The sequence below is a fragment of the Dryobates pubescens genome, chromosome 3 (assembly GCF_014839835.1).
Source record: "Dryobates pubescens isolate bDryPub1 chromosome 3, bDryPub1.pri, whole genome shotgun sequence".
Taxonomy (NCBI): Eukaryota; Metazoa; Chordata; class Aves; order Piciformes; family Picidae; genus Dryobates; species Dryobates pubescens.
This window is the reverse complement of record NC_071614.1, coordinates 18,670,599-18,695,707: the sequence shown is the minus strand read 5'-3', so window position 1 is coordinate 18,695,707 and position 25,109 is coordinate 18,670,599. Positions and strand designations below refer to the sequence as shown.

General features: G+C 41.9%; 1 protein-coding gene across 1 annotated transcript in view; it reads right to left on the bottom strand.

Annotated features, from left to right (window-relative positions):
• TFAP2D (transcription factor AP-2 delta) overlaps nucleotides 1-25,109 on the bottom strand; it is a 54,565-nt gene that overhangs the window by 17,919 nt on the left and 11,537 nt on the right. The window contains exons 4-6 of the mRNA XM_009905225.2: nucleotides 18,541-18,706; nucleotides 15,444-15,562; nucleotides 7,131-7,272 (exon numbers count right to left, since the gene is read on the bottom strand). Of these exons, the coding sequence (XP_009903527.1) occupies nucleotides 7,131-7,272; nucleotides 15,444-15,562; nucleotides 18,541-18,706 (427 nt within the window). The remainder of the gene's footprint in view (nucleotides 1-7,130; nucleotides 7,273-15,443; nucleotides 15,563-18,540; nucleotides 18,707-25,109) is intronic.

Below are 25,109 nucleotides of genomic sequence, written 5' to 3'. Positions count from 1 at the left end.
CTGGGCAACACAGACTATTTGGCAGGTGGGACCTGGGACCCCAGTTCATCACTTTGCAGTGGGAGCTCAGGCTCTATACTGCCTTGTCTCCCACCAGCATAGTGGCCCAGCTTCTTTGGGAAACATGGATGGTCTCCCTCTCCAGCCTTCCCTCAGGCTTTTTGGGATGCCTCATCACCTGGGGTGTAAAAGTATCCCCTGGGGTACCTGGAGGTTAAAAACATTACCTGGAATGGCACTTAGAGACATGGTCTAGCAGTGTTAGGTTAACAGTTGGTCTCAACGACCCTTGAGGTCTTTTCCAATCTTAATGGTTCTAAGATGCTATATGGGACATAACATTAGGAAATATCTGAAAAGAAGGCCTGTTTTCATGCCAGTGATACTATTGTATTGGATCAGTTTATAAAATACTCCAGGAATATTCCATAAATGTACTTTTTAAAAAAGAAACTAAGCCAGTTTGTTTAGTGTGTGTCCTCTGAAGAGTGCTATCTGGACTATGGATGAACACAGACACCACTTCCTTCCAATTGGTTTATGATACAGTTAATTAAAAAGGTGAAGTGTGTGGATCTCTCTTAGAACTTCTCCAAATTCTCCACTGAGTGTATTGGAAATGTAGACACCTAATCTGGAGTCAGGAGAGCATGATCACAGAATCGCAGAACTGTCAGGGTTGGAAGGGACCTCAAAGATCATCCAGTTCCAGCCCCCCCAGCCATAAGGCTGGACACATCACACTAAATCAGGTTGCTCAGAGCCACATCCAGCCTGGCCTTAAAAACTTCCAGGGATGAGGCTTCTACCACCTCCCTGGGCAACCTGTGCCAGTGTCTCACCACCTCATGGGGAAGAACTCCTTCCTATCATCCAATCTGAATCTACCCACTTCTAATTTTGCTCCATTCCCCCAGTCCTATCACTACCTGACTGGGGCTTCTACCACCCCCCTGGGTAACTTGATGCCCACCAGATGATCAGGGCATTTGGTTGGGATGACCTAATGCAGGTCACAGTGACTGCATGTGAAGTAGAAAGCAGTGTCCTCCAGTATAGTGGCAATGTTAGTCTCATGCCCTCTTGCAAATTGTCAGCATCTGATAAGGTTCCTATAGCTATACTCCTCTAGCCTTCAAAACAAGGTCTCTTCCTGAGAAAGGGCCCTGGTGTGTGCTGTCTCCCAGAGTGTGCTTAGATGATATTTGGGAGAGTCCAAGGAAGCATTCTAATAATGCAAAGTGTGCATGGTTCACTTTGTTAACACAGATGCAATCTCTGTGTCTGAGGCCACTTTCTAATACTGAGCAGCATCTCTCTGTCCACAATTTCTGTTAGAAGGCTCTTTGCAAGTCTGGTCCTAGGTAAAGTTTGAGTTTTTCATTGTCCCCTTGCAACTCTTACCCTTTGGGGCAAGAGCATAATAGAAAATAAATGAGTAAACTCAGCTGCTTATTCTTTAGACTGTCCTTCATTGCTGTGTTACAAGCAAAGAAATGATACTAACCTGTTTTTCCCCTATCACTGTTCTCTGCAAGTTGTAGGCATAGACTTTGGATTCCACAGCTCCCTCTTAACGAAGAGGAAAGAAGATGCAGGAAACTATTTCCTGCTGTGCTGCTGGACTTCATCCAAGCCTGATTTCTGTAAATGCCTGTCATCTGTATGGGCCTAGACACCGGCTGCTTGAAAAGACAGCGTCGTCTTAGCCTTTCAGGCAAAGAGAGGTATTCAGCAGAAATGTATGTAAATGCAGCATACAGTTTTAATGAATCAGGTCCTTAGAGGGAAAACAGTTCCTTTCAACAACTGAAAACAGTCAGTCATTTTGGCTTCTAAACAATCTACTATCCCCAGTCGGTCCTGTCAGCACAGCTCTTCTCTCCTCTCTCCAACCTCTACTTTCTACCTGTTGAAAAAGTTCATCTTAAAAGTTCTTCCATTTTGACAAAGGGAAGTGTCAGAACCAAGTGTGCAATTAAGTTCCCTTCTATCTTCACATGTCAAAAGTCTTTAGTGAATGTTGGCAGATTGAAAGAAATGAAAAAAAACCACAACATTTTCTTATACATGAAAATCTGTAAAAGGCAGTAACCTACTTATTTTTTTCAAGGGGCTTTCTAGGCAGATCTCAGAGCCTCCACTACCAATAAAGCATCACCTGAGGTAGTAATAGGGAGAGAGGCTGGCAGTTATTTGTTGAGTTGGACTATGACTTTGAATAAGCAAGGAAAGATGATGATGCTGTCTTAGGGGCTGCAGACTATTAAAGACAGTCCTGGAAAGTCATGCAAGAAAGGCATCTAATGATTTGTGATAGATGCTCAGATGTTTCAGTATGTGTCTAGGGAAAGGTAAAAGATTCTTTACTAGATCAGAACAAGAATTCATCCAGTGCATGATCTTATTCCTAGCAGTGGCCAAAACAAATTCCTTGTGATAAGTGCAAGAGTAGGGGAAATATCTGCCTATGAGTTTGGTGTATTAAAAATGTGGCAGACTAGCCAAGGCTCTAATGATCACATACTAGGGAGGTGTTCAGCAGGCCCTGTTCATCCAGTCACAGAGCTACCTTTCAGAAAACTAATAAATTAAGCAGATAGTGTCATACGCCAGATGTTGATTATTCTGTACTGGCCATAAGAACCCCGACAATAAAACTGTTATCCTCTCTGTTCTATTTTTGTCCATGTCAGTGTATGTGTAGATGTCCCTCTGTCTCATGCAAAAGGCCTTGTGTTGTGTCACTCTGCGATGTTTCCCACAGGGCAGTGTTTCTCTTCTTCAAGCGAAATTATTGACACAGCCATCAGAAGTTCGGTGACCTAGATGATCAGGTCCTATCCGCTACTGTAAAGCCATTTAGGGTCCTTCAGAGTCTCTCACACCTCTGCAAGATCAATTAACCCATGATTTAAAGACTATCTTAGCCCATATCCAGGCTTTTCTTGTCTTTTGGTTTGGGTTTGGATTTTTTTGTTTTCTTCCCCATTTCTGTGGGTGTTGCCATAGATGTGTCCTGAAGTAATTCTGAAGACTCTAGGCTTAACAGGCCACTCTTTGGCCAGAACTAAGACAATTTAGCCTGTTTTTTAAAAGCATCTCACTCTGGAGCCCCCTCACAATCTTCTAGTCATTCAAATGCAGTGAGTGGAGAGAGATAGAGGATCATAGGAGACCGACTTCTCCCACTGTTTACCACTTTCTTATCCTTTAATCCCTTAACAAAAGCTCCCAGTTGTTTACCCCTTTCCTATCCTTTAATCCCTTAACAAAAGCTTCACTCCCATCCTGTCCTTGCAGTCACTTGTGTCATAGAATCATAGAATTGTTAGGGTTGGAAGGGACCTCAAGGATCATCCAGTTCCCAACCCCCCCTGCCATGGGCAGGGACACCTCACACTACAGCAGGTTCCTCACAGCCACATCCAGCCTGGCCTTAAAAACCTCCAGGGATGAGGCTTCCACCACCTCCCTGAGCAGCCTGTGCCAGTGCCTCACCACCCTCATGGGGAAGAACTTCTTCCTAACATCCAATCTGAATCTACCCACTTTTAGTTTTGCTCCATTCCCCCTACTCCTATCACTACTTGGCACCCTAAAAAGTCCCTCCCCAGCTTTCTTGTAGGCCCCCTTCAGATACTGGAAGGCCACAATAAGGTCTCCTTGGAGCCTTCTCTTCTCCAGACTGACTAGAGCTATATACTGGCTACACAGCCAAATTATCTCTTCTTGCCATGCTAATTGTCAGGTAAGGCTCTGAGTCTTCATTGTCTAGACCATCAAATTGTCAGAACTGGCCATTACACTATCTTGTTGTATTGACTACTACTGTCTTAGGTAGGTCCTCCCTCAGCAAATGTGAAACACTCTTTCCAAGAGGTAGTTTGGAAGATCAAGCAGTTTAGCATAGTTAATAGAGTTTGTTCCATGATAGAAAAAAGTTCCTGATTTCATTCACTGTATTACTATCAACATCCTCAGACCAGGTAGGGCTGAGCAGGACAGTAAAGAGCTCAGTGCTTCCATGGGTTAAAGAGGGTTATTGATATCTAAAGTAACCATCTTTTGTTAACATGCAATCCACAGATCTGTGTGTGACAGCTGAACTACTTAGGGTGGGTGGATTGCCTCATTGCAAGCTATAGATGCCCTTAGCACTGAGAGCTCCTGCTGAATTCTGGAAATGCTAAGGGCTTTGCAGTCATTAAGAGCTCTGTTTCATTACCCACACAAAGATATGCAGAACCAAAGACATTTGTAATCAGGGGCAGATCTAAGAGAGCAACAAAAAGAAACCAGAGTGTTTATGGAGCTAACCAAGGTGGATAACCCAGTTCATCTCAAATGGCAGTGGGTACCCACATCTGGGCAACTGATGAAACTGGATGTCTGAATTCAGAATGGAACTTAACCTATATACTATTAACTGTTGCAAAAAAATATTTTTCCTTACCCTTGTTTTTCCTCAAGACCTCACATGTGGAAGATCTCTCCAGTTCAGTCAAAGGCACAATTCTATGGGCTTCTGGCTACGTCCCAAAGTTCATAGTGGCAGCACACAGAGGCAAGAACACCCCAGTCCGTTCTTTCTCTAGGCAACGTTGGCCATGATTGCTTTTACCACTCTGGAATTTCGGTGTTGTTTGTGGCAGCAGCCTAACAATCCACTGCTTCTTACCATGTTGTAACTCTAAAGCACATGAGGCAGGGAGGAAGGGGCAGTGCTGAAATTCTACACCTAGAGCTTTGTGATGCCTAGTGAATAATTGAAACTCCTGACAAATTACTAGAGTGCCTGTTATCAGGCACATGGAAGAATGGCTGGGAAATACCATTGCTAGTATAACAATGCCATGGACCTGGGTCTCCTGTAGCACCTGGACAGGACTGGTCTGTGAATCACTGTTCTCCTTCCAAGCAGGAGAGGGCAGTAGCAGCACACACACTGACCCAGCTGTCCTTGTTGCGACCAACCACCGCAGTAGGACATGGCCTGTCTTTGTGTTATCAGCAGACCTCTCTGAACTATTTATAGCTGATTTTAACTCATGGAAGGGGGAAAAGAAAACCTCATTTTTTTATCTTAAAAGTGCAGGACAGCAACCTACAAGCCCAAAGTTTGTGAAGGTTATGAGTAATCATAGAACTGTGGAATCATAGAACTGTGAAATCATAGAATGGTTTGGGTTGAAAGGGACATTTTAGAGTCATCTAGTCCAATCCCCAGAGACATCTCTAGCTACATCAGATTTCTAAGAGCCCCATACAACCTGACCTTGACTATTTCCAGTGATGAGACTTGGCTATGATTCCACATCTCAGTAGAAAATAAGGGTGAGAAAGAAGGTAGGGCATGGTGAGAAAGGGTAGTGAGACTGTGTCCCTTAGCGGGATCACCTTTGGAGGCAGAGTGTAACAGTTCCCCACTGACTATTACAACCCATGGTAATATGATCTCTCCTTAGAGCCAGAAAAAAACAAGGGGGAAGACTGATATCATTACGTTTGAGAGGTGGCAAATCCTCCATCTGAGACAATTTTCAGTCTTAACTCTGGTTTAGCTTGTGCTGCCCACCAGTATTATCAACTTTTACACAGTTGATACAGATTTTTAATGGGCTACACAGTGATGGGGAGACACAACTTGCAGAGAGAAGCTGCTTCTTGCCACCTGGATTATTCTCATGTCTGAAACCCCTTGGGCTCTTAAAAAAATATGTGGATATAGGTAAGAGTAAGATCATATTCCACTTACATGGTTTCTTTCAATCTGCAAAGAACTTAGGAGCATGATGTGTGAGATCTTTCATCACCTTCACAGCCAGCAAAGGCACTTTGAGCCACATGGTGCTCTGCATATTCCCCCAGGGAATGAACAGAGGCTATAGTCACAGGGTTCACAAGCCTGAAATAGACTTTTAGAATCGTTTAGGCTGGAAAAGACCTTTAAGACCATTGAGTCCAACCATTACTGCAACATTACCAAGTTCACCACTAAACCATGTCCTTCAGCATCACATCTATGTGGTGTTTCAATCCCTGCAGGGATGGTGACCCCAACACTTCCCTGGGCAGCCTGTTCAAGGGCTTTGACAAGCCCAGGTGTTTCAACATATGTTATCTCTGGGTCACCTTCAGGGCAAAAAGTTCTGGATAAAAGAGGGACACCAAGGCCAGGAGTCCTGTTCCTCACAAATAGACAAAGGACATTGGGAAACATGCTAATCCCACTTCTGGTCAACCTTCTCCCCTGCTATGGGGTAATTCCTCTCTGTTGGGTATATTCCAGTCTGAATGATTCCCAGACATTAGGTTGGCAGTTTAAGAGTTCAGGTTTCTGGCCTCAGCTCTTCTCTGGCCTCACTATGTAACACTGCAGAAAGTGCAGGAAGAGCGTTAGTGTCTTCAGGGCTTACCCCATGCAGGCATACCACATACTGAGGGTAGCTCTGTGCTGTTCCATGCAGACTATTTATTCCTGTTTCCCATGGCTCAGGAAGGCTAATTCTTCCCTCATTAAGGCTAATTAACCTAGATGAAGTGTTATCCTAACACGATGTTACTGCTCCAGGGAGATGTGTGGTTTGTTTAGAGCAGTGAGGTGTCTCCGTGTGTCTTTAATGGCTTTCGCAAAGCTTCCCTGCTGGTGTACATTGTTCCAGTGCCTTTGACTTCAGGGGAACTCTTGCAGTTTCCATCCAGGGATGATCTGTCCCTCTGCAAACCAGCTCTCCCTCAGCAGACTTATGATAATTATCCTACAGTAACTAGTACTTTGGTAGAAGCTTAGCTCTCCTGCTCACACACAAACACGAGACAAAGTCAGTCCCTATGCTACAGAACTTACCATGCAATAATATCCCCTCCTCTTATTTAAACCAAACCACCTGACATGTATGTGCTCCTTAACCACAGGCACTGCCACTAAAACCTCATTGCAGTAAATAAAGCTCCTCTTACAGCATCTCTAAGGAGAATTGCTCTCACTTGCTGCCAGTGAGTGCTGTTGTGATAGCAGTCACTGCAATCCCAGCTCCATACTCCCATTCCCCCCTCCCCCTAGCCCCCAGATCCAAAATGGAGACACGACAGACAGATTTCATTTTTAGTTCCCCCTCCCTTCTTACTTTGTTGCTAGGATCATCTTTTTCCTTGCTGTCTGCTCTTTCTGTTCCATGTGCTGTCTGGCAATGTGCTCTCCTACTGCCTTGGCAGGGAACTCTGTTTCACAGGTGTAGCCGAAATCTCTGGCCAAATGTAATGCTTCCCCTGTGGGCAAACAAAATGGCTCAGTTAGGTTTTAGGGTTGTTATGATGATGATGATGATTACAGAATTTCTTCCATTCTTAAAAAGCACAAATACAACAACAACAAAAATCACTTTTGCAGACATTCATTCCCAATCTCAGTTACAGATTACAACCCTTTTGATCTGCTCATGGTTAGTCATCAGATGGTGCCAGCCAGAAGATAGAAAGGCTGTTCCTCTCATGTGAAAATACTAGCCAAGGCACTTGGGTTTAGCTCCCTCCCTTGACACCAGTGAGTACAGGGCACCTGCTCAAGTTTTGTAAGTTCAGTTCATCACTGATATTTAAGGCGTGGAGATCAGTGGAAGGTACGAATAAGCCCCTCTGAACAGCTGAGATTCAGCCTTTGGTGCTTCACTTCTGGAGCTCTAAATGATGAATAAAGAACCTTCTTACGCTGTGTGCATAACACACATTTCAGCATAGGGATTAAGCCAGCAGGCAGAATAAAAGTAGCCCACATTGAAGTTGAGCAGACCCCAAAGCAGAGCACAACTAAAGATTCCAAAAGATTGCAATCAAATCTGACCAGACAAAACAGAAAGTGCTGACAATGAGGACCGCAGTTGCTGTTTTATAGATGAGGAAATCAAGGCAAAGGGGGAAACAGGCTTTATGAGAAGTTTGTAACAGAAGCAGACACTGAGCACCTCTCTACCCCACTACCATAACTGAATTCCATGATGGGTGCCAAACACCTCTGGAAGAGCCTATCTTTCTACTCTAGCTTGGAGAACCCAGGGAATACATTTTAGGGTTTACTGAACACTCTGACCTGTGTGCTGGGACTCTGACAACCTTGGGGTAGGATTTATGTGATCAAAACCACAGCTGCCTGGAGTGTGAATATCTGTGTCGAAGTTTGTCTTTCCCTGATGAAAACAGGTGCTCCCAGATGACACTTGCTCTCATCTCCTCAGGTACAAATAGGTCACCTACCAGAAATGTATGGTGAAGCACATCTGCATGAGTGACTGAAAGATCTGTTCCAGAATAGTTTAGGGGTTAGGGTGTTGTGGAGGGTTTATTCTAATTGATTAGTTTCAGTTGTGTATTTGATTGCCATTATGGGAGGTAGGATTGGACCCTGGGTCTTTGGAGACTAGGCTGGTCCTCCGGGTAACAGGAGGGATGTAGGACCTGTAACACTTCCCTTTGTGCAGTGGAATTCCTCTGACTCAAGGTATTGGCATCTGATACTTTCAAGTCAATGGAGATTAACTGAAGCATGTATCATCCCATACTAAAATAGAAGGCAAAAGTGGATCAGAGGAATTATAGAAAAGTCTGTATTAGAAGGGAAAACTCAGGAGATCACCTTCTGTTGAAATTATGGCCTTAGATTAGATTGTTCACAGACATTTCAAGCCTAATTTTGAATACTTCCAACTGTAGAGCTACCACAGCTTTTCTCACCAACCAAACCACATGTTTAAGGGTTTTCCACTTATCCTACAGCTTCTGGAAGAGTAAAATAATTTTCAGTGGTATGAAAATGGATTTCAGTGGTATGTTAACACTGAGAATGACCAAGCATATATCTGACAGTTTTGTGGTTAAAACATCTATCCCAGATTTATAGAAGAGAATCACAGGATTGCTTTGGTTAGAAAAGACCTCTAAGGTCATCAAGCCAAACCATTGACCTAGCACCATCATGGCCATTAAACCAAGTCCTTAAGTGTCATTTCTACATGTTTTCAACAGCTCCAGGGATGGTGACTCAACCACCTCCCTGGGCAGCCTGTTCCAATGCCTGACCATTCTTTCAGTAGAGATTTTTTTTCCTAGTCTCCATCCTAAACCTCCCCTGGCACAATTTCTGGCCATTTCCTTTCATTCTATCACCTGATACTAGGGAGAAGACACCAACCCCCACCTCACTACAATCATCTTTCAGGTAGTTGTAGAGAGCAATGAGGTCTCCCCTCAACCTCTTCTTCTCAAGACCAAACAATCTCAGTTCCTTCAGCTGTTCCTCATGGATGAGAAAAGGTGTAAACTTAAGCCATAGCTTCTGCACTTCTGTATAGGTGTTTGAAAATTTCTGTTTCAGCTATGCTTTTACTCTTCCTTAAATAAAGCCTTACAAAGTAAATCAACTGTGGAAGAGCACCAGGTTTTGCTTTTCAACTGAATTCCTTTAAAGCACTTGAGAGGTTTGATTTTTATGCCATCATGGACAGAAGATGAAAGCTAAGCCCTTTGAAGCTGTCATGTGGTGGAACTGCCATGCTCCGGACAGCTCTGTCCTGATTCCAGTCAGACTAAAGTAACAATACAAGGACTGCAGACACCAAATAACTTAAAAAAAATTAGCCATTGGGAAAGCCTTGGATTCTCCAAAAGAGAAAAACCTTATGTGATGAAGTACAGGCGTTTATCTAACATGAACAACAGTGAAATGACTGAGATTTGCATGTTTTCACTTAATGTCCACAAAAACCTCCACCAAAACCCAAAGAAAATGCAAATATAACTCAGCATTCATACTTATCTTTATGAAGATGGTGCAGATCATGTGCTAGAACTGAGAAAACTACACCAAAGTGGTTTGATGACCTGAGAAAATGATATAAATTCTAAAACAGAATCACAGAATCAACCAGGTTGGAATAAACCTCAGAGATCATCAAGTCCAACCTATTACCTAATACCTAACACCTCAGGACAACTAAACCATGGCTTCAAGTGCCACATCCAATCCTTTTTTGAACACCTCCAGGGATGGGGACTCCACCACCTCCCTGGGGCAACACATTCCAATTACTCTTTCTGTGAAGAACTTTCTCCTCACCTCCAGCCTAAACTTCCCCAGGTGCAGCTTGAGACTATGTCCTCTTATTCTGGTTGCCTGGGAGAACAGACCAAGCCTCACCTGTCTACAGCCTCCTTTGAGGTAGCTGTAGAGAGCAATAAGGTCTCCCCTGAGCCTCCTCTTCTCCAGGCTAAGCAACCCCAGCTCCCTCAGCCTCTCCTTGCAGGGCTTGTGCTGGAGATCTCTCTCCAGCCTTGTTGCCCTTCTCTGGACACATTCAAGTCTCTCAATGTCCTTCTTAAACTGAGGAGCCCAGAACTCAAAAGTCTGTACCTCTTACCTGGAGCCAGGATTGTGATTGATTGCTAATGGTATATGAAAATGTAAAATCATGAGCAAAAAAGAGAAATTAATAAAAAATACTTATCTGCTTGTGGATACGGATTGCTAAAAATGTAGATTTGGATGTACCTATTGGGAAGTAATGAATTGGAAAATGTTTTAAATAGATTTAAAAATGTATTCCTTCTGGAAATGGAAAGCTGTATATACTACAAATGCACACTAGAACTATGCCTTCATATGAGCACACACTTCCGTTTGGTACAAGGAGTAGGCATTCTGAATTAAAATGCCAAATTCTAAATGAAAATACAAATCTGGACATGAAAACCCTCTGCAGAAGATTTCTCTTCTCTCACTGTTGGCAAACAATGTAATTTTGAAACTAGACCAAATAATAAACTGGGATCCCAGGCTGGATGTGGCTCTGAGCAACCTGATGTAGTGTGAGGTGTTCCTGCCCATGGCAGGGGGGTTGGAACTAAGTGATCCTTGAGGTCCCTTCCAACCCTAATAATTCTATGATTCTGTGATTCTATGATTTAGAACTGAATTGTGATACACTTCTGTGCACATTGCTGCTTCTTAATCTCAATGAATAGAGGTCTCTTCTATTACCATAGAGTAGGAGGTAAGTCAGCTTGGGTGGTGGGAAGCAGTTCATACCAAATGTTTTCTTTTCCTACATGAGAATTTGGACAAACATTTATTCTAAGGGAGAATGTGGAAATGTTGGAAATATGGGTGAACTGACCGCTTTTACCTTGGATTTATCTTCTTCTGCCTAGTTGTTGTTTATGTCAAGGAGCAGTTCTGCTAAAGGCAGAAGCCCCTAAATTAGTGATCATAAGTGATAGAACAAGAGGGAATGGCCTCAATCTGCCACTGGGTAGGTTTAGACTGGACATTAGGAAACATTTATTCATGGCAAGAGTGGTCAGGCATTGGAATGTGCTGCCCAGGGAGGTGGTGGAGTCACCAACCCTGGATGTATTTAAAGGTCTTTGGATGTGGTGCTTGGGAATATGGTTTAGGGGTGAACCTCATAGAATAGGGTCAATGGATGGACTTGATGATCCTGAGGATCTTTTCCAGCCTGAATGATTCTATGATTCAAAATCCCAGCTTTTATGGACCATTGCCTTGTGTCAATCTAAAATCAAATTTCCCTGTGTGCAATAACCTGAGCTTCTTCCTCCTGCTGAGACAAAGAATGGGTGTTGAGAGTCATTAACTCTTGCTCCTTAAATCCAGCACATGGCTTTGCTGTGATGCCTCTCCTATATAATTTCACAACTGACCAGAGAGGTTTGCATGATGAGAAAGGACAGTTGTTGCAGCTGAATTGTCAGAGCTGGCTTAGAAAAACCTCAGTGGAGATACCGGCTATGTACCTTGACAGACTTCTGTGGGCAGGTGCAAGGAGCAGTATGCATGTCCCCTGGGTCTAGAAAGAGTGAGAGATGTTCCTATGTGGAGTGAAGGCAGAAGCTTTGTCCCAGGAGAGGGACACATGGCATCTGAACCTCCTACTCTCTCCTCACCTTTGCCTCCTCCGGATGCTCTACCCAGCAGAAACGCTACCAAGAGGGAGGAGGGACAGGAGGGAGGTGGAAGGAAAGTTCTTTCTATTTGTAGGGTGAGAAAGGAGGAGGAAAGAGTGGAAGGATATTTAAACAAAGGCTAGTGGGAGAGAAGTGTGACAGTTGATAACAGTGTGAAAAAAGTAACCGCTGACCTATTTTTCTCAAGAGTTTTGGTCCCCAAACCACAACAGATGAATGCTGTCAATTCTGCAGCTGGGAAACTTAGAGTTTAAGTAGGGTTGACCAAAAATCACAAACAAATTCCAGATTTTTTTGTAAGTGCTTCTTCTGTCCTTTTCTTTCCAAAACACCTGATGATTAAAAAACTGCATTGCTTTTACCTGCATCTGCGATCACGTTTATGTTATGTCTCTAAGTGACCTGTCCAAACAGAAGACAGACATCTCCCTGCCTTCTTACATCCTTTTTTTTTTGTTCCCACTGGGGAGGCTTTTGACTCCTTTGAGCCAGCAGTGAGGCGTAGCCTTGGCAATGCTAGTATTTTATGGAGGAGCCTTTATTGTATTACCTAAGATGTAGGCATTCTCCTTTTAGAGCTGGTAAGAAAAATGACCTTTCCCTTCATCTGATCTAGGCACTAGAGGGCATCCCTCACTTACAGGCTGCACGAAGACACTGTCCCATACTTCCGTGAAGAGTCTTGCAGCGCTGAATTAATTCTCCCAGTTTGTCTTTCCACCCACTACACTGATTTATGTGGATGACAACACAAAGAACAGAACTGATCTGTCAAACAGTTCCTACTTTGGGGCCCAAGTGTCCCTACCAAAGACACTAAAGATGTGCCTCGACCAAAATAAGAAGAGCAGTAAACACCCAGCAGCCATGTTGAGACCTAAAAGTAAGGACACAGAAAATAAGGGGCCACAGAATAATTTTCATTATTTTCATTATGTCTGGACCTTCACATGATCACCAGAGCCTAGAAATTCACTGCAGTTCCTCTGTTGAGCTTAGCAATAACCCCCAAACCTAAATTATTTTAGTCTAGTTTAGAGGAAGAAGAATCCTAGTCTAAGCAGAGACTTTTGGGACACATTTAGGCAATATACCTGTCATGATAAAAGTAATTTTAGGATAGGATAGGATAGGATAGGATAGGATAGGATAGGATAGGATAGGATAGGATAGGATAGGATAGGATAGGATAGGATAGAATAGAATTAACCAGGTTGGAAAAGACCTTTAAGATCATCGAGTCCAACCTATCATCTAACACCATCTAATCACCTAAACCATGGCACCAAGCACCCCATCCAGTCTCTTCCTAAACACCTCCAGTGATGGTGACTCCACCACCTCTCCAGGCAGCACATTCCAATGGCCAATCTCTCTTTCAATGCAGAATTTCTTCCTAAATTTTTTTGGCCTTTTCTTAAATCAAACAGATATTCAAGAGGCTGAACTAATTCCTACCTTACAGAGATGTTACAAGCTTTGATACACTGAAGTCTGTGAAGATCTTTAGTAATGATATACTTAGAAACATTTAAGTAATCAAAAGTGACATAACCCTAAGTCTTTATGAGAAGTCCACACAGTGCACCTGATAATTAAGGATTTAATAAGACTAATGAATCACGATGTCAATTTGTCTATTGACATCACATAGGAAAAAATATTATGCTGTTTTTCTCCATGTTTTCTTCTCCTCCAAAACCTAGAATTAAACCTGTATCTTTCCATTTCCACCTCCTCCAGCAGCAGAAGACACTGAAGGATGTTTTTCCTTGCATAAACCATGCTACGAGTTAGTACCCTTTGAAAGTTGTATCTGCATGTACAAAGGGAGGACAACTTATGCCACAAAGAATTCAATAAGCACTTTCAGGGTTGACCAAGGAAGCACCACTAAATTTAACCAAAATTTTATTGCATAAGTCAAAAAGAGCTTAGTGGTTTTTTTTCTATGGAATGTTAACACACATGAGGAAATTTTCCCACAAACTCCTGGTAGGTAAAGTTTGTGATTAGCACATCCAGGTAAACAAATCTCTGTAAAAGTGAGCTCACTCTCCTCAGTGTACATCTTCAGGACTCACAGTAAGACAATTTGAGAACAAAAGCAATAGCATAGGCTTTGGGTAAAGGGCAGGGAGGAAAACACATCTCCATTTCTAGGGAGAAAAGGAACCTAATTCTGACTTACAGTAAAAGCACTTTGCCATCAGTCCCAGGCCAGCAGTTGAAAAAGGGCTTCCTCTCACTGTCTTCTGAGGAATGAGTAGCTGGCTACACGGCTCTGTTTAGTCTTCCCTGATAAGACCCAAGATGCATGAGGGAGAAAATTCTCTTTTCTAAGTCTGTGACTCTGTTATGGCTTTCTCTTTATTACAAACAAGTGTGTTATGGACACTTGTATGTCAGAGCAGACCCATTATAGTTCTGTGTACTCAGTAGCCCTTGAGAACCTTAGTCTTTCCTTTTAGGTACTGAAAAACATTTTCTGTTGTGGATTATGCACTATTTATCCATCCTCTGAGATATGAAAAACTGGGCTAGATAAGGTCCTGAGCAACCTCTTCTAATTGACCCTGCTTTGGGCAGGATGGTTGGACTAGAAGATCACCAGAGGTCCCTTCCAGACTCAACCTTTGTATAATTCTGTGCTTCTGTGGTAATACGTGCTGAGACCTCAGCCTACTTGCTGAGATCTATGTGGGCCTGTCAGGTTATGATCCTAGAAACTGTTGACCTTTAGGATGAGCTGAGTGCTCTCAACATCAAGGAACAGGGATCTGAAATTCCCAGAGCTGCTATTCACAGCCAGACAGCAAACTGAGTACTTAGTGGAGTCACCCAGAATATAAGAGATTCAGGTAGAGTTTTTTTCCCCTTTGCCTGAGGGGTTTGAACCTGCATCTCCCAGCTGAAGGTTTGAAAAGCCAGGTAGTATTTGGTGAATGATATTTAAACAACAAGTAAAGGCCAGGAAAGTATCTCCTGGGCCCGTCTAGAGTTTATCTGAAACAGATTTAATTCATTTATGTGGGGGAAAAAGTCTTGTCTAAATATTATGCCTTCTCATGGGAGAAAAGATAAATCACATTTTTTGGATCAGCTCCAGGAAATTCACAAGTTAAAAAAAAAAAAAAAAGGCAGGATAAACAAACCTACTTATAGAGTTGGTATAAGGCATTCATCTCTCTCACAAGAACACTTGGATCATCGATTTGTAAGTCAGATCCCAGCACAGAAAGCACAGATCAATGCTCAGAAAACGGCAGGACTAAACCAGTTGCTGGGAACCGAGACATCTCGGAGTGAACCTCCCATTTGCCTTTTGTTCTGCCTGTGGCTTTAGGCAAGCCATTTCTCCCCTTGGTGTGCAGATTATGACGGTTAACACTGTGGCTGAAACGTGTTGCATGCAAGGAAACATTGGAATTGTTCATATTATATTGCAATATTATAAACCCTACCTTCTACCAAGGAAGTCAAGAGTGTGACATTTGCTGCTTTTCTTCTTCCTGCAGGCAAATTCAGTCCCAGTCTGTCTAATTTCTCTCGCAAGCAGCGTCCTCCATTCTTGGATTTAGCTCTATCACAACAGAACAGCAGGAGAGAGAAACTTGTCTTTATTTTGCACTTTTTTTCCTGTGTTAATGTGAGTATGGAAATTGTACACACCTTATTGACAAATGTGTGGGGTAGTGCCTGCACTAATGACATCAATGGAAAATCATTCTGAGCTGTATTCTTAACATCCTCCTTCCACTGTGTGAGTCTTTCACATTGGTCCTTTGACAAATGGAGACATTTTAATGCTTGTCACAGGGGTGTCAGATCTTCAGCCAGCTTTCCACCTAGTGGAACCCCTGGTCCTGATTTAGACACAGAACCTGAGATTGCAAAGACTGAATATGACTATTGACAGTGCAGTTGCTTACATCTGATTTAGCCACCCTGACCTCCCAAAACAACCTAGAGAGAAAAATGCCCTTCTATAATGACATTAAACAGATGTCTAGAATGACAAGACTTTGCCCATCTCTCTCACCTAACTATAAAAGGAAGCCAGATGGCTACTCAAATGTAGATGTCTATGTGGAATCCACCTCCAGTTATCCTGCTACAATTTATGTAGAAACCTGGGTAATCAGAAATGTAGTCTACTAAACCCAGTACTTACAAGGCATAAGGATAAAGCAGTAGGAAATGCTGAAGCTAAAAGCCCAGATAGTCATTGGTTATCTATCCCACTATCCCAAATGCCTACATCTGTTTGCTTATCAAAATGGTTCCTGGTGCATCCCACACCTGCCTTTCTGCAGTACCTCAGTGTTTTAAACATTTGAGATACATCCTCTTATGCAGTTCAATTTCTCCCTCAGCCTGAGGGAATTTTAACCTGTGTCTTTTAGAAAAGGGCAGCAGCCAGCTGGCAGTGAATAGCTAATGTTAAAATGCTTAAATGCTGGATAGAACAGTGACTAGAACCCAGATCTCTCCCATCCCAAATGAATGACCTGGTCATTAGATAACAGTCATCACTACAGTTACATTTTTTCAGCAAATATTTCATTATCTCCAAATAAGACTGAGGAGCTTTCATTTTTATTTTGTGGGGTTTGTTTTGGTTCGGTTTATTTTGTTTTCAGAATAACCAATAACTGAGTAGTAAGCAAGCATGCTTAACTAGATATTTTGAGGTGCAGGTTCAAGTTTCTTCAGGCAGAGGAAGGAACTAAACTTGAAATACCACTGTTTGGATGGTTGCTTTTACCTATTAAGAGACACCATAACTTTGACTGTGTTGTGTATCAGTAAAGGTCTTCTGAGGACCCTTAATTCTGCAGCAAAACTAGCTGGTGAAATACCAAGATGATTACTGCTGACAGAATGCAAATCCAACCCTTCCAGGTGCCAGGCAAACAAGGAACAAGGTTTGGTTTTGCCACATCTCTACAGAGTGCTTGAGCTTGCTCTCCAATTGTGACAACTCCAGGTATAGCCTGACCAATTCTATTAATTTACACACTGCTTCATTTACACATGTTCCTTCTTCTAGCATTTTAGCAGAAAAGAGAAATGAGTCCTCACATTTGGGCTGATGACTTTGTATTCTTACTAGCTTGTACTGGTATGGATGAAGCCTGTGGTATGAGGACCTAATGTGGGTATGTCTCTGACTACTAGTTGAAGGTGAAGCAAGGTAACAGAGGAAAACGTGTGGATGCAGGGTTTGGTTTTCAGTGCCTACAAAGGCAGGTGGAACTTATGTCACTGAGTTTTGTCACTAAGTTTTGTGACCTATCATACCTATTCTGGGCTGCTACATACTAGAAAGGTTTTGGGGTTGCCTTCTCTGGAGACCTTCAAAATCTGCCTGGATGCAATCCTGTTCAGGCTGTGCTAGGTGACCCTGTTTTTGCAGTGGGGTTGGGCTAAATGATGTCCCGAGGTCCCTTGCACCCTCTACCATTCTGTGGTTCTTTATCTTAGGACATTGCAGGTTGGTTAAAATGACTTTTTGTATGAGAATGAGTGTGGCTTTTGGTGACAGCAGTGAAACAGCCTATGACTTTCCACCTAGTTTTGATCAAAAGGCCTTCAAGTAGCTTATGCCATCTAAGCTGATGCCTCAGGGACACTGCGACTTACATATGCCTGGCTGAATTAGAGTCGCCTCCTTGTTTTCCACTTGCAGTGTGAGGCACAGTCTGCACAGTCACTTTCTTCCTCTGCCGCTGCTCTCTGCAAGTCTCTGCTCTGGTCAGTGGAGGCTCAGAGGCAAAACTGTGCTGATTTACTCACTTCTCCTCCAGTATCTCATAGTGACAAAACCAAACCCAGCATATTCTACCTTTTCTCTACTCAAAAGACATGCAAAGGAGAAAGAAATAGAAAGGCATCCCTACACCTTCATGGGTTTTTTTGGTTGGTTGGTTGGATTTTTGAGTGATAACTGTAATTACACTTGATAAAACAATTAACTTTGGAACAGTTTCTCAACAAGAAGTCAGATTTGCTGCTTCGGTGAAATTTTGCAGGCATTAAGAGTCTTGGTTTTTTTTTTTCATTCAAAACAAAGCAAAGCAGCCTTTATCCATCCTGTACAAGTAACTGAATTTAAAGGGCAAAAAAAATACAGAGAGAGAACTCTGTTCACTGAAAAATGTAAATGTTCTGTGAAAAATGTCACAGAATCACAGAATGTCAGGGGCTGGAAGGGACCTCGAGAGATCATCTAGTTGAACCCTCCCTGCCAAAGCAGGATCACCTACACCAGCTCACACAGGAACTCATCCAGGTGAGTCTTGAATATCTCCAGAGAAGGAGACTGCACAATCCTCCTGGGCAGCCTGTTCCAGTGTTCTGTCACCATCAAGACAATCTTATTTTTTTCATCTGTTGGAAATTTCCCTAGAAATAAAGTTCCCTCCCAATCCATCTCCTTCTGCATTCCCAAACTGGGACCACCTAACAAGTGAGGAAAGAGAGAACAAATTTCACTTGTAGAAAATAACAGAAACGACAGCACTGTCTAGGACTTGTTAATTCTCACCTTCAACTTACCTTCTCAAAATACCTCCTAAGAGGGAAGCATTGAGGCATTCTGGTGGTGAAAGGCGCCTCTTCACCTCTGCAATGGTCACTTTGTACTTCGAAGTGGAGCTGAGGAGAGATAAGCGGCCAGGAACAGAGCAGAAGAGGTCGGTGGGGTTAACAACACAGGTGCCACCTATGAAACAAAAGAAATGTTGGAGCAGGGGAAATGTCGTATTCCATGTTTTGACAAATTCATGAAGTCCTACAGTTTAATTGTGATTGGTTTTGACAGCACTGGTTTTGTTTGGTTTGGGGTTTTGGGGTTTATTTTTGAGTATTTGAGGGTGGGGGGGTGTTTCTTTTTGTTTTTAAATAGTGCATTGTCTTTTTGCTTTGAGAAAGATGAATGGATTAAAGTTCCGTTCTGGGAAAACAAAACTAATGGATCTTATGAATTTTACAGTCAAATTGGGTCATGATGATAGAATCATAGAATCAACAAGGTTGGAAAAGACTTTTGAGGTCATCAAGTCCAAGTGACTCCGCCACCTCCCTGGGCAGCACATTCCAGTTGCTAACAACTCTCTCTGTGAAGAACTTTCTCCTCACCTCCAGCCTAAAGTTCCCCTGGCACAGGTTAAGACTGTGTCCTCTTGTTCTGGTGCTGGTTGTCTGGGAGAACAGACCAACCCCCTCCTGGATACAACCTCCATTCAGGTAGTTGTAGAGAGCAATAAGGTCTCCCATGAGCCTCCTCTTCTCCAGTCTAAACAATCCCAGCTTCTTCAGCCTCTTCTCGTAGGGCTGAAGGGCTGATGACCTCATTTGATTTCATGCCGAGGAAAAATTGCATACTGTCAGTCTGCTGAGTCTTGTATCTGGTATCATTAACAACATAAGACTGAACCAGATTCAGGTATCACTGAGGGCTTTAAAAAATGCAGTTAGGGAAAAAAAGTTTGAGAGATTGTTCATAATGAGAAATGTTAGCTTTCCCTTTCATAACTGTGTTCAGGACAACAAAAATGCAACAGCAGTGTAGATTTGCAGTCATTTGCAGCCATAATGGTTTTCTAAAGCTTTGAAATCCCATATACTACTTTTAAAGTTAGATTAGATTAGATTAGATTAGATTAGATTAGATTAGATTAGATCAGGTTAGATTAGATTAGACCAGACCAGTTTGGAAGAGACCTTTGAGATCATCGAGTCCAACCTATCACCCTATCACCTAACCAACTAAACCACAGCACCAAGCACCCCATCAAGTCTCCTCCTAAACACCTCCAATGATGGCGACTCCACTACCTTCCCGAGCGGCCCATTCCAATGGGCAATCACTCTCTCTATGAAGTACTTCTTCCTAACATCCAGTCCATGTTAATGACTGAATCTATTGAGCTACATCAGTTTATCTGAGGTTAGTTCTCAAACTGTTCCTTTCTTGGAAGTGGCAATTACTCGGCTTGGGTCTAAAACTGCTGAATGATCACCAAACCTTTCAATGAAGACTGTGATCAATAAAACTCCTCAGGCAAAATCTTTTGCTTTTTAACTTAAAGTTAATAGGCAACACAACAAGAAAGAAAACTTTCACTGCAACAGATAGAAGAGGGTAGTACAAACTCCTACGGGAAAGATAAATAAAACCTTAAGGACTATCACGTATTTTATCACCAAGTGCAAAATACTCTTTTTTTTTTCTTGACCTGCCTGCTCCGACCTAAGTACAATACAAAAATCAGTGGAAGAAATAAATCTTACTACTGCATGCACAATTCTTCCCTGGGGGAAAGATGAGAAAAAAGGATGAGCTGCATATGACGGTGATATCAACTATCATATCATTCAATACACTCCTAGAAGGAGTTCAGATGGTTTCTGTGAGGACAATGAGGTAAAGACCCTCTTACAGTAGAATGGATTTGTGCTCATCATTCATGTTTAGAGGAAAAATAATATATTTTTTTAAATACCATGACAATTTCTGCTTTCCTGTGAGCACCTTAATCTTTCTGCACTGTATGAACTCTGTTATGCTTAAAACTCAGGTTTTAACCTAGCTTATGAATGGAATGGAATGGAATAGAAATAGAAACAGAAACAGAAACAGAAAGAAATAGAAATAGAAATTAATGGAATGGAATGGAATGGAATAGAGTAGAATAGAAATAGAAATGAATATAAATGAATAGAATAGAATAGAATAGAATAGAATAGAATAGAATAGAATAGAATAGAATAGAATAGAATAGAATAGAATAGAATAGAATAGAATAGAATAGAATATTAACAGCTCACTTTAGACAAGATCCTGACACCTTTACTTTATTTTTCTTCCACTCTTAAAATTGAGGTGACTATATTTGGTCCAGTTTCAGCAAGAGAGAAATACAGCTGAAGGATGAAACTTCATTAAAGGCAGACTACTGCTTGCTTACATAAGGCTAACAGAAATTCTTTCCAAATATTGCAGCTCTTGAAGGTATATTTAAACATTTGTGCTGACAGCAAAGCCAAAAATATAACATCTCTTGGTATAAATCCCAGACGGGTGAGATCCTGACTCCATACAACAGGATATTTAATGACTTCTCTAATTATGCCACAGGGTAGATCTTAGTGTCCACTTCTCAGGCAGAATATGGAGACAAATTTTGCATCACCAAGCATCAAGGCACGCCTGCACGTTTTTGCACAGCTGAAAGCCACAATTCATGAGCTCATAAGCTCAAATTCAGAAATCTGGTGCCTCATGTCTGACATGTTTGGGGGAAACTTTTTGTTGTTGTGTTGATGTTTGGGTTGCTTGGGTTTTTTGTTTTGTTTTTCATATCTGAGGCAGCACTGCACAGAAATCTGTAAATATTTTCAGTCAATGTTTTCAAACTTCTGCTCTGTCAGGTACATTTGGGAAGAGTGTTAACACTGAGTAGATTTGTTTGCTTGGCATCTCCTGCCAAACATATACACACCTGTACATACATATGTGTCAAGAAAAGAGTAGCAGGGTCCACATATTTATTTACTTCAGTAATTCTGTCAATTTTATGACAAGGGAGATGGTACTGAAATGAGTGTAATGTTAAAGTTTCTCTTTTTGCCAGGTTAAGCACCATTTGTTCCAGATAAATAATTGTTCCTTTAACCCTAAAGCCTGTTAACCTAAAGCTGCCCCTACCCTAACCAGAACTTACTGGAGCACTTCTTATCACTATTAAGTAGAAGTTTGGGTTTTTTTACAGTCTTAAGTGTTTAAAAATATTACAGCTATGCAACATGATCTTAAACAAAGCAATTCCAGGTGGGTCAAGTATGGGTTAAAAGTAAAAGAGAACAACAAGTCCAAGTCAAATTATTTCTCTATATTAATTATTCATTGACACAGCAAGAGAGAGTGGTGTGGTGCTTTCTAGATGAAGCTATGCCTTTGTCACAAACTGTGTGCATAGATCTACTACCAAAAACACCACCTTGGAGAGGTGGTCTTTACTCTAGGTGGTAAACTGGAACAGGCATGGCAATAAACAAAGGGAGGGCTGCTGAAAGGAGATGAAGAATTAAGTTTCTTGCCAAGCATAAATCTTATGTTGTATTTCTTGCCTCATATTCTGGTCATGCATTAGAGCGGCCAAATTATTCTGTGAAGAAGTGCAACTCAGTGGGGAGAGGGCAAGGTGTGTTTTAAGCTGCACCAAACAACAGTGGCAACAACTGGCTTTTCTTTCCCATTAAACCGATGACACTGTAGGTGTTATTGAAAAAGCCAGTCCTTGTTAACTGTTGTGCTGACCTTGTCATAACAGAGTATTTGAGAGGTGGGATGCTCACAAACACCAGTTGAAGAAGGAGAAGAAAATGCCCTCAAAAATGGAATAGAAATAATGTATTTCATGAGTCTATCCGAACAGCCTGAAGATCTCTATTCCTCTTAACAGCTTGTACTTGCTTTAGAAAACTAACTTTACAGACTGGTTTCTGATACATGGAATCATAGAATTGTTATGGTGTGAAGGGACCTCAAGAATCATTCAGTTCCAACCCCCCTGCCATGGGCAGGGACACCTCACACTACATCAGGTTGCTCACAGCCACATCCAGCCAGGCCTTAAAACCCTCCAGGGATGATGCTTTTGCCACCTCCCCGGGCAGCCTGTTCTAGTGTCTCACCATCCTTATGGTGAAGAACTTCTTCCTAGCCCCATCAGATCATTAGATGAAGAGCTCCACACTGCTGTGGCAAAGTGCCCTCCAGCTTACATAAAGAAGGGAAATCTGTGGCCATTGCCCCCTATTTACCAACTGTGGCCATTGGTCCCATTGCAATGCTAGGAAAAAGAATATGAGAGCAGGCAGGTGGTGAGATGACTGGTAGGATCATCCAGCAGATTGCCTCAGCAATTCTGTGCTCCAAGTACCACCTGAAATGGGCCTGTGAATGTTGAAAACAGTGATTATGTGGTCTAGTCTGACATCATCTGTTGCCATAAGATATGGAGTTAGAGGTGACTGTAAATGGTGATAGTTGGGCCCTTACAGCCACAGATGTGTAAAGTACAAGCAAGACAAGATTCAGGTGAAGGGGAATATATTTTTATATTGAAAGTGATAGATTATGGGGGAGGGGAAAGAAAGAAAGGAAGAATGGATGTTTTCAGGCACACAAACCCCTCTTCAGGGCTCCTCTTTCATCCAATTCTATTAAATTACTTCCTCTTTTGTCATGACAGAATTTTATCCTCTGATCTATCATCTTCATGTTGATCTCAACAAATATCACTGTTCAAAAGTAAAAAGATGTGTGAGGAAGAGATATGCTTTGTGCAGTAGTACATATTTGGGTGAAAGACCCACAACCATGTACTGTCATGTACCAAATAGCCTCAGCTTGCAAATCACCTCAGGAAATTATATATAAACTGATTCAGTTGAAGATGGCCCTGCTCATGGCAGGAGGGGTGAATCTAGTTCTACCTCTTTCAGTCTTCAAGGTTCCTTTCAATCTATTCTCTTATTCTATTCCATGATTATTGCCAAGTGGTCTGAGGGAGAGGAATAACAAAAGACTATGATCATTTTCTCTGTCTTCTTCTCCATCATACTTTTAGGGCCCAATCCTTTTCACTCTAACTGGCTGGTTCATACCAAGCGCAGCACAGTCCTTTGTGCAAACTGTGCTTTTGCTTTGTTTCCCAAGCTGAAGAGGAACCAAAGTTAGGCTGTGTAATACTGCAAAGCGAAGTCACAGCAAACAGTGGGAGAGTATTTTCCCTTCCTTATTCCTCTCTCCCCATCAAATAGCACAAGTCAGTGCAAAATGCCAACATAAGCTGATGATGGGTTGTGTAGATGACAGCAACGAGAATGACAGAGCCTTACTGCAACCCACCAGTCTTGTCAACACAATGAAAATCCCAATAACACATGATGGCAAAAAGAGCTTGGTCTGTTTTGATTGTAGCTTTCCCTTTGTATAGACACAGAGGACAATGGGGTGGCTGGAGTGTGATGATTTATTCTGATTTAGTGATGTGCTTGGGCATCTGCTGAAATCTAAGTCTCCCCGATGCCCTCAGAGTTAAATATTTGTGCATATTTTCATTGACAAAATCCATATTCTCACACATTATATGCTCTTTATAAGTGATGTCATTGTATTATTAGGAATGAAAGAAATACCCCTTAATGTCACTGGATGATTTTAGCACTTAAATCCAAACAATTTTTTTCATATGTGTGTCTATAATTTTCTGCAGATACACTCTGCAAGGCCACTGCCTACTTGTTAATTGTAACAGCTGCAATAGGTTGTGCATTCTATATTCATTCAGACAAGGTAGTCCCTTTCACCAAGGTAGTCACCCATAAATATCAGGCAGCTATGGAAGGCAACATCATAATATTCTGGTGACAGCAGCATGGTGCAAAAGTACTTCTTCTTTTGGGTGTGCATGTTTATGTGCTTCTGTACATTATTAAGTACAAGTACGCCTGAGTGCCTGCAGATTAATCTTGTATAAAATATTAATCACATGCTATGCTTTTTATTAGTTTATTATTTATATCTACAGGTGCTGTTGGTGGGAGTCTCCAGCTTACAGTGCGTTTTCTGCTCCGTTCTGAAATTCAGGCAAGCTTACAGTACATTGCAAAATGAAGACATGAAAATCTACTTCTCCTCAGGTGTTTTTGGTTTGGTTTGTATTTGGTTGGTTGATTGGTTGGTTGATTGTCTTTTCCCCCCCCTCTGGCAAGTAGCAAACCTAAGTAAGCAGCTAACTGTATAATGTTTATCAGTACTATTTAATCCCATGTTCAGTTCCCAAAGGTCTATGAGCAATTTAAAATGCTCTACAAATTATCCTCTCATCACCCACTCATGAGTCTCAGGAACTAAACAGACATAATTCTAAAACTCACCTACATTTGTCAGAAAAAAATAGTATGTACAGAGCCCATTCCCCTTCTCCCCCCACCTATTCTTTTAGTTTCCCTTAAATGAACAAACTTTGCATCATGTAACTAATGACTGGTAAAGCAGCTCCTTCCATGGACAGAAACACTTCTGTACTACAACACTGATGCTAAGGAAAGGA